Source organism: Oncorhynchus nerka, unplaced genomic scaffold (genome assembly GCF_034236695.1).
Source record: "Oncorhynchus nerka isolate Pitt River unplaced genomic scaffold, Oner_Uvic_2.0 unplaced_scaffold_1044, whole genome shotgun sequence".
NCBI classification, from domain to species: domain Eukaryota; kingdom Metazoa; phylum Chordata; class Actinopteri; order Salmoniformes; family Salmonidae; genus Oncorhynchus; species Oncorhynchus nerka.
In genome coordinates, this window is record NW_027040265.1 from 57,501 (window position 1) to 67,500 (window position 10,000).

A 10,000-nucleotide genomic window follows, 5' to 3' on the forward strand; every position below is an offset into this window, starting at 1 on the left:
GGGAGGTAGGGGCTGGGGTATTAGGGAGGTAGGGGCTGGGGTATTAGGGAGGTGAGGGGCTGGGGAGAGGGAGGTAGGGGCTGGGATATTAGGGAGGTAGGGGCTGGGGTATTAGCGAGGTAGGGGCTGGGGTATTAGGGAGGTGAGGGGCTGGGGTATTAGGGAGGTGAGGGGCTGGGGTATCAGGGAGCTAGCGGCTGGGGTATTAGGAGGTAGGGGCTGAGGTATTAGGGAGGTAGGGGCTGGGGTATTAGGGAGGTAGGGGCTGGGGAGAGGGAGGTGAGGGGCTGGGTTATTAGGGAGGTAGGGGCTGGGGAGAGGGAGGTGAGGGGCTGGGGTATTAGGGAGGTAGGGGCTGGGGAGAGGGAGGTAAGGGGCTGGGATATTAGGGAGGGAGGGGCTGGGGAGAGGGGGTGAGGGGCTGGGGTGTTAGGGAGGTAGGGGCTGGGGTATTAGGGAGGTAGGGGCTGGGGTATTAGGGAGGGGCTGGGGAGAGGGAGGTGAGGGGCTGGGGTATTAGGGAGGTAGGGGCTTGGGTATTAGGGAGGTAGAGGCTGGGATATTAGGGAGGTAGGGGCTGGGGAGAGGGAGGTGAGGGGCTGGGGTATTAGGGAGGTGAGGGGCTGGGGTATTAGGGAGGTAGGGGCTGGGGTATTAGGGAGGTAGGGGCTGGGGAGAGGGAGGGAGGTACGGAGGTGAGGGGCTGGGGTATTAGGGAGGTAGGGGCTGGGGTATTAGGGAGGTAGGGGCTGGGGAGAGGGAGGTGAGGGGCTGGGGTATTAGGGAGGTAGGGGCTGGGGAGAGGGGGAGGGGCTGGGGTATTAGGGGGAGGGGCTGGGGTATTAGGGAGGAGGGGCTGGGTTATTAGGGAGGTAGGGGCTGGGGTATTAGGGAGGTGAGGAGGTATCAGGGAGGGGCTGGGGTATTAGGGAGGTAGGGGCTGAGGTATTAGGGAGGTAGGGGCTGGGGTATTAGGGAGGTAGGGGCTGGGGAGAGGAGGAGGGGGGGCTGGGTTATTAGGGAGGTAGGGGCTGGGGAGAGAGGGAGGTGAGGGGCTGTGGTATTAAAGAGGTAGGGGCTGGGGAGAGGGAGGTAAGGGGCTGGGGTATTAGGGAGGTGAGGGGCTGGGGAGAGGGGGTGAGGGGCTGGGGTGTTAGGGAGGTAGGGGCTGGGGTATTAGGGAGGTAGGGGCTGGGGTATTAGGGAGGGGCTGGGGAGAGGGAGGTGAGGGGCTGGGGTATTAGGGAGGTAGGGGCTGGGGTATTAGGGAGGTAGAGGCTGGGGTATTAGGGAGGTAGGGGCTGGGGAGAGGGAGGTGAGGGGCTGGGGTATTAGGGAGGTGAGGGGCTGGGGTAGGGGCTGGGGTATTAGGGAGGTAGGGGCTGGGGAGAGGGAGGTAGGGGCTGGGGTGGGGTGAGGGAGGTGAGGGGCTGGGGTATTAGGGGTAGGGGCTGGGGAGAGGGAGGTAAGGGGCTGTGGTATTAGGGAGGTGAGGGGCTGGGGAGAGGGAGGTGAGGGGCTGGGGTGTTAGGGAGGTAGGGGCTGGGGTATTAGGGAGGTAGGGGCTGGGGTATTAGGGAGGGGCTGGGGAGAGGGAGGTGAGGGGCTGGGGTATTAGGGAGGTAGGGGCTGGGGTATTAGGGAGGTAGGGGCTGGGGTATTAGGGAGGTAGGGGCTGGGGAGAGGGAGGTGAGGGGCTGGGTTATTAGGGAGGTAGGGGCTGGGGTGAGGGAGGTGAGGGGCTGGGGTATTAGGGAGGTAGGGGCTGGGGAGAGGGAGGTAAGGGGCTGTGGTATTAGGGAGGTGAGGGGCTGGGGAGAGGGAGGTGAGGGGCTGGGGTGTTAGGGAGGTAGGGGCTGGGGTATTAGGGAGGTAGGGGCTGGGGTATTAGGGAGGGGCTGGGGAGGGGCTGAGGGGGTATTAGGGAGGTAGGGGCTGGGGTATTAGGGAGGTAGAGGCTGGGGTATTAGGGAGGTAGGGGCTGGGGAGAGGGAGGTGAGGGGCTGGGTTATTAGGGAGGTGAGGGGCTGGGGTATTAGGGAGATAGGGGCTGGGGTATTAGGGAGGTAGGGGCTGGGGAGAGGGAGGTGAGGGGCTGGGGTATTAGGGAGGTGAGGGGCTGGGGTATTAGGGAGGTAGGGGCTGGGGTATTAGGGAGGTAGGGGCTGGGGAGAGGGAGGTGAGGGGCTGGGTTATTAGGGAGGTAGGGGCTGGGGAGAGGGAGGTGAGGGGCTGTGGTATTAGGGAGGTAGGGGCTGGGGAGAGGGAGGTAAGGGGCTGGGGTATTAGGGAGGGAGGGGCTGGGGATAGGGAGGTGAGGGCTGGGGAGAGGGAGGTGAGGGGCTGGGGTATTAGGGAGGTAGGGGCTGGGGTAGGGGCTGGGGTGTTAGGGAGGTAGGGGCTGGGGTATTGGGAGGTAGGGGCTGGGGAGGGAGGGGCTGGGGAGAGGGAGGTGAGGGGCTGTATTAGGGAGGTAGGGGCTGGGGTATTAGGGAGGTAGAGGCTGGGGTATTAGGGAGGTAGGGGCTGGGGAGAGGGAGGTGAGGGGCTGGGGTATTAGGGAGGTGAGGGGCTGGGGTATTAGGGAGGTGAGGGGCTGGGGTATTAGGGAGGTGAGGGGCTGGGGTATTAGGGAGGTAGGGGCTGGGGAGAGGGAGATGAGGGGCTGGGTTATTAGGGAGGTAGGGGCTGGGGAGAGGGAGGTGAGGGGCTGTGGTATTAGGGAGGTAGGGGCTGGGGAGAGGGAGGTAAGGGGCTGGGGTATTAGGGAGGTGAGGGGCTGGGGATAGGGAGGTGAGTGGCTGGGGAGAGGGAGGTGAGGGGCTGGGGTATTAGGGAGGTAGGGGCTGGGGAGAGGGAGGTAGGGGCTGTGGAGAGGGAGGTGAGGGGCTGGGGTATTAGGGAGGTAGGGGCTGGGGAGAGGGAGATGAGGGGCTGGGGAGAGGGAGGTGAGGGGCTGGGGTATTAGGGAGGTGAGGGGCTGGGTTATTAGGGAGGTGAGGGGCTGGGGTATTAGGGAGGTAGGGGCTGGGGAGAGGGAGATGAGGGGCTGGGGAGAGGGACAGACAGTAGTAATATTCATTTCAATAAGGTTAGGAATACTATCTAAGTAATTATGTTAAATGTTCAGAGAAATGAATGAGATGGTTTCTCAGATGCTGAGTCAGTCGATACTAATGTGATCCTGATGAATGATCCTTTACTGGGAAGGAGAATACATGGGTCATAGTTACCAGAAGACAGACTTTTAGAGAACAGTCAGACTTCAAATGATGATCCATAGATGATAATCTGTGTCTCTTTCTCTCTCCTTCTCTCTCTCTCTCTCTCTCTCTCTCTCTCTCTCTCTCTTGCCCTCTCGCTCTCCTCCTCTCTCTCTCTCTCTCTCTCTCTCTCTCTCTCTCTCTTGCCCTCTCGCCCCTCTCTCTCTCTCTCTCTCTCGCCCTCTCGCCCTCTCTCTCTCTCTCTCTCTCTCTCTCTCTCTCTCTCTCTCTCTTGCCCTCTCACCCTCTCTCTCTCTCTCTCTCTCTCTCTCTCTCTCTCTCTCTCTCTCTCTCTCTCTCTTGCCCTCTCGCCCTCTCTCTCTCTCTCTCTCTCTCTCTCTCTCTCTCTCTCTCTCTCTCTTGCCCTCTCGCCCTCTGTCTCTCTCTCTCTCTCTTGCCCTCTCGCCCTCTCTCTCTCTCTCTCTCTCGCCCTCTCGCCCTCTCTCTCTCTCTCTCTCTCTCTCTCTCTCTCTCTCTCTCTCTTGCCCTCTCGCCCTCTCTCTCTCTCTCTCTCTCTCTCTCTCTCTCTCTCTCTCTCTCTCTCTCTCTTGCCCTCTCGCCTCTCTCTCTCTCTCTCTCTCTCGCCCTCTCGCCCTCTCTCTCTCTCTCTCTCTCTCGCCCTCTCGCCCTCTCTCTCTCTCTCTCTGTAGGGGATTTGGAGTTGTATCCACGGCGTCCACATCGACATGAAAAAGAAATCAGAGCTGGATTTTAGCCCTCAGGCTAACATGTTGAAGCTCATCAAGTCAGCCAAACAGATGACCAACATGTCCAACCTGTCTGCGTCCAGGATTAATTCCCCCAAGCGAGCGGCTGAATTCATGCACTCGGCGGGGCCCATGATCATGGATATGATGGCTGAGAAAGGTTTTTTCTCTCTCAATTTTTTAATTTTTGATTCAAACACATTACAACATCGTGGATATAAATGGTTTTTTAAATCGATGAGGATGGTTCTTCTTATTTTACAAACACATTACAACCATAAATAGTGTATACAAATGCATTTCGAATCATTAAAAACAATATATATTTTATTTATTTAACCTTTATTTAACAAGTCAGTTATTTTAAATATATATTTTATTTATTTAACAAGTCAGTTATTTGAAATATATATTTTATTTTAAGGTAACTTCATCTACGCCGACAATCGAAGCTACGCCCCTAAAGAGGTGATCTACGGCGATACGGGTGACCTCCAGGCGTACCTGGCCAACCGACACAAAGACCACCTGAATAACTACATCTTCCAAGGCGGACAGCACCCTCTGACCCTCAACGAGTCAAACCCAAACTCCGTGGAGGTGGCGGTGAGCGCGGACGCCGCCCAGACCAACGCCAAACCCAGAGGCCTGTGGAAGAAGTCCGTGGACACAATGCGGCAGGGTCCAGGTGTCCCGGGCCCCGACATGCTGTCCCCCGACCCCCGCATCTCCATGAAGACGCAACGATACCTTCCGGAGGAAGCAGCTCACTCAGACATCTCCGACTGCTCCAGCCGAGGAGGAGGCGGTTCGTACCAGGACCCAGAAAACAACAAGCACCTGAAGAACAAGGACGGATTAAAAAAAAGACAGTTGCCGTCTAAATACCCGAGGGACTGTAGCGACGTAGAGCTGTCCTACTTAAAGACTAAGCAGGGCAGCGGAGGGGGTGGAGGAGTGGGAGGACAGGGACAAGGACAGATCTACACCATAGACTCAGAACTCAATCTCAACTCTGATCCTTTACACTACCGCGAGAGTCGAGGCCTGGCCACCGACGACCTGGACTACCCAGAGATCTACTCTGACCACAACGACAACTACAGGAAGTGTCAGGATCAGCCAATCATCCACCTCAACTCGTCCCCGCTGCACCACGCCGACGTGGACCTGCTCCCGGACTCGACTTACTCCAAACACTACGGCGTGAAGGATAAGAGCTTGTCCCTGTCGCCCCACGAGACCAACGACCGTTCCAAACAGACCCACTGCCGCTCTTGTCTGTCCAAGTTCCCTGCCAGTAGCAGCTACACCCCGGGTCACTACACGCCCACAAACACCGCTTCTGTCGCCGCCGCCGCCGCAGCCGCCTCCGCCGCCGCCCGCTCGCCCTACAACCGCTGCGAAGCGTGCCTCCACACTGCTAACCTCTACGACATCAGTGAAGACCAGCTGCTCCAGGACGCCCTGCTGACCGACCAGGGAATGATGCATCAACATCAGGACGAGATGTTCGGCCACTACTGGCCTCAGACGGACGGTCCGCACGTCCAGAAGAGAAACCGCTTGCGTATGTCCCGCCAACACTCGTTCGACAACATCATGCTGGAGAAGCCTAAAGAAATAGATCTGGGGCGTCCGGCTCGCTCCGTCAGCCTCAAAGAGAAAGACCGCTGCTTCCTGGACGATTCTCCCTACGCCAACCTGTTCAGCGTCCGCCAGGCCGACAAGCTGTTGGGCTCCAGGTCGATGCTGTTCAACCTGGAGGAGAACAAACGGAGCAAGTCGCTGTACCCCGAACACGGCTCTGACAACCCCTTCATGGCGTCTTCGCTGAGGGACGACGCGCGCCTCGTCCACGGACGCAGCTCCTCCGACATTTACAAGCAGCTGGGAGGAGGAGGAGGAGGGCTCAAAACATCGCAACGCAACGAAAACAATCTGAGATCCTCGGTCAAATCCGCCGCTTCCTACTGCTCCCGGGACGGAGGACGGATACCAGCCAATGACATGTACATTACAGAGCATGTGATGCCTTATGTAGCCAATAAGACGAGTTCTTACTCAGCCGCACCGCGAGGGGTACTAAACTCAGCCCAGTTCAGCAATAGACGGGTTTATAAGAAGATACCCAGTCTGGAGTCAGACGTTTAATTCACTTAATGATTATAATTATTAGTAGGTTATTACGAAGTCTTTCTGCTGTGTTTTATTATAGTTTATAACTATCTACTATCCACTTAGGATGCCATAGACACACTTCTTCTTCTTCTGCTACTACAACTACTACTACTATTACTACTATAGCCAGATACCACGTACCAGGGGAGTTGAAGCTCTCTCTCTCTCTACTAATCTCTCTGTTCCTTCCAGGGGAATTGGAGATCTCTCTTTCTCTCTCTCTCTCTCTCTGTCTACTGATCTCTCTGTTCCTTCCAGGGGAGTTGTAGATCTTTCTCTCTCTCTACTGATCTCTCTGTTCCTTCCAGGGGAGTTGTAGTGAGAGGTTTGGCCCGTCATATGATTCATGGACAGACAGACAGACAGACTGTAGGAGAGAAATGAGGAGAGAGAGAAAGAGGGGAGGAGGAATCAGGAGAGAGAGAGAGAGGAGGAGGAATCAGGAGAGAGAGAGACATAGAGGAGGAGGAATCAGGAGAGAGAGAGACAGAGAGGAGGAGGAATCAGGAGAGAGAGAGAGACAGAGAGGAGGAGGAATCAGGAGAGAGAGAGAGGAGGAGGAATCAGGAGAGAGAGACAGAGAGGAGGAGGAATCAGGAGAGAGAGAGATAGAGAGGAGGAGGAATCAGGGGAGAGAGAGACAGAGAGGAGGAGGAATCAGGAGAGAGAGATAGAGAGGAGGAGGAATCTGGAGAGAGAGAGACAGAGAGGAGGAGGAATCAGGAGAGAGATAGAGAGGAGGAGGAATCAGGAGCGAGAGATAGAGAGGAGGAGGAATCGGGAAAGATAAATAGAGAGGGGGAGGAATCGGGAGAGAGATAAATAAATAGAGAGGAGAAAGAATTAGGAGAGAGAGAGGAGGAATCAGGAGAGAGAGAAATAGAGAGGAGGAGGAATCAGGAGAGAGAGATAGAGAGGAGGAGGAATCAGGGGAGAGAGAGGAGGAGGAATCAGGAGAGAGAGATGGAGAGGAGGAGGACTCAGGAGAGAGAGAGGAGGAGGAATCAGGAGAGAGATAGAGAGGAGGAGGAATCAGGAGAGATAGAGATAGAGAGGAGGAGGAATCAGGAGAGATAGAGATAGAGAGGAGGAGGAATCAGGAGAGAGATAGAGAGGAGGAGGAATCAGGAGAGAGAGAGACATAGAGGAGGAGGAATCATGAGAGAGATAGAGGAGTAGGAATCAGGAGAGAGAGAGATATAGAGGAGGAGGAATCAGGAGAGAGATAGAGAGGAGTAGGAATCAGGAGAGAGAGATAGAGAGGAGGAGGAATCAAGAGAGAGAGAGATAGAGAGGAGGAGGATTCAGGAGAGACATAGAGAGGAGGAGGAATCAGGAGAGAGATATAGAGAGGATGGGGAATCAGGAGAGAGATAAAGAGGAGGAGGATTCAGGAGAGAGATGGAGAGGAGGAGGAATCAGGAGATAGATAGAGAGGAGAAGGAATCAGGAGAGAGAGAGATAGAGAGCAGGAGGAATCAGGAGAAAGCGATAGAGAGGAGAAGGAATCAGGAGAGAGAGAGACAGAGAGGAGGAGGAATCAGGAGAGAGATAGAGAGGAGGAGGAATCAGGAGCGAGAGATAGAGAGGAGGAGGAATCGGGAAAGATAAATAGAGAGGGGGAGGAATCGGGAGAGAGATAAATAGAGAGGAGAAAGAATTAGGAGAGAGAGAGGAGGAATCAGGAGAGAGAGAAATAGAGAGGAGGAGGAATCAGGAGAGAGAGATAGAGAGGAGGAGGAATCAGGGGAGAGAGAGGAGGAGGAATCAGGAGAGAGAGATGGAGAGGAGGAGGACTCAGGAGATGGAGAGGAGGAGGAATCAGGAGAGATAGAGATAGAGAGGAGGAGGAATCAGGAGAGAGAGGAGGAGGAATCAGGAGAGAGAGGAGGAGGAATCAGGAGAGAGAGATAGAGAGGAGGAGGAATCAGGAGAGAGAGAGACATAGAGGAGGAGGAATCAGGAGAGAGATAGAGGAGTAGGAATCAGGAGAGAGAGAGAGGAGTAGGAATCAGGAGAGAGAGAGATATAGAGGAGGAGGAATCAGGAGAGAGATAGAGAGGAGTAGGAATCAGGAGAGAGAGATAGAGAGGAGGAGGAATCAAGAGAGAGAGAGATAGAGAGGAGGAGGATTCAGGAGAGACATAGAGAGGAGGAGGAATCAGGAGAGAGATATAGAGAGGATGGGGAATCAGGAGAGAGATAGAGAGGAGGAGGATTCAGGAGAGAGATGGAGAGGAGGAGGAATCAGGAGATAGATAGAGAGGAGAAGGAATCAGGAGAGAGAGAGATAGAGAGCAGGAGGAATCAGGAGAAAGCGATAGAGAGGAGAAGGAATCAGGAGAGAGAGATAGAGAGCAGGAGGAATCAGGAGAGAGAGAGTTAGAGAGGAGGAGGAATCAGGAGAGAGAGAGAGAGAGAGGAGGAGGAATCAGGAGAGAGAGATAGAGAGGAGGTGGAATCAGAAGCGAGAGAGAAAGAGACAAGAAGGATTCGGGAGTGAAAGAGAAAGAGGGGACTAGGAATCAGGATAGAGAGATAGACAGGAGGAGGAATCAGGAGAGAGATAGAGAGGAGTAGGAATCAGGAGAGAGAGATAGAGAGGAGGAGGAATCAAGAGAGAGAGAGATAGAGAGGAGGAGGATTCAGGAGAGAGATATAGAGAGGATGGGGAATCAGGAGAGAGATAGAGAGGAGGATTCAGGAGAGAGATGGAGAGGAGGAGGAATCAGGAGATAGATAGAGAGGAGAAGGAATCAGGAGAGAGAGATAGAGAGCAGGAGGAATCAGGAGAAAGCGATAGAGAGGAGAAGGAATCAGGAGAGAGAGATAGAGAGCAGGAGGAATCAGGAGAGAGAGAGTTAGAGAGGAGGGGCTTGGATCTGGAATTGGCTTCTCATCCCCCCTCCTCCTCACTCCTCCCCCCTCCTCCCCTCTCCTCCCCTCTGTTACCCCTGTTAGTCTGTCTAGCTAGTCTACAGCTCTGTGACTTGGTAAACAGAAGGACAGACCGACAGGGAGACCTACAGACAGACAGGGAGGTAGCCGTAGTGTAGCTCAACCCAGGGAGAGAGAAGAAGAGGGGGGGGGACAGACAGCCTAATAGAGAGATGGAGAGGAGAGGAGAGGAGAGGAGAGGAGAGGAGAGGAGAGGAGAGGAGAGGAGGAGTAGGACAGGGGGAGACAGACAGCCTGCCAGATGGTTGGTGTTTGATGTGGCCACTACGCCTCTTATCATGACAAATATGGCCACCAGCATATCTGGCAGGGAGAGAGGAAGAGGAGAGAGCGAGAGAGCGATAGAGAGAGAGAGAGAGAGAGAGAGAGAGAGAGAGAGAGAGAGAGAGAGAGAGAGAGAGAGTGATAGAGAGAGAGAGAGACAAGAAATAGAGAAGAGGAGAGAGAGCGAGACAAGGTAGAGAGAGAGAGACGAGAGAGAGAGAGACAGAGAGAGAGAGACAAGGTAGAGAGAGCTTACAACAGAGAGCAGGAAGAAGTCGGTCCTGGTTTGACAGGTCTCGGGAAGAGTGATGGCTGGGTAGATCTAGTTTAGTGAGAGCTGGGTAGAGCTAGCTAAGTGAGGGCTGGGTAGAGCTAGCTTAGTGAGGGCTGGGTAGAGCTAGCTTAGTGAGGGCTGGGTAGAGCTAGCTTAGTGAGGGCTGGGTAGAGCTAGCTTAGTGAGGGCTGGGTAGAGCTAGCTTAGTGAGGGCTGGGTAGAGCTAGCTTAGTGAGGGCTGGGTAGAGCTAGCTTAGTGAGGGCTGGGTAGAGCTAGCTTAGTGAGGGCTGGGTAGAGCTAGCTTAGTGATGGCTGGGTAGATCTAGTTCAGTGAGAGCTGGGTAGAGCTAGC

At 54.8% G+C, this 10,000-nt stretch overlaps 1 protein-coding gene across 1 annotated transcript in view; it reads left to right on the plus strand.

Annotated features, from left to right (window-relative positions):
- LOC115117815 (glutamate receptor ionotropic, NMDA 2A-like) overlaps positions 1 to 9,830 on the plus strand; it is a gene marked incomplete at its 5' end in the record, with an annotated part of 54,901 nt that extends 45,071 nt beyond the window's left edge. Inside the window, 2 exon segments of the mRNA XM_065016305.1 lie at positions 3,914 to 4,130; positions 4,395 to 9,830. Of these exon segments, the coding sequence (XP_064872377.1) occupies positions 3,914 to 4,130; positions 4,395 to 6,124 (1,947 nt within the window).
- Positions 9,831 to 10,000: the final 170 nt, after the last annotated feature.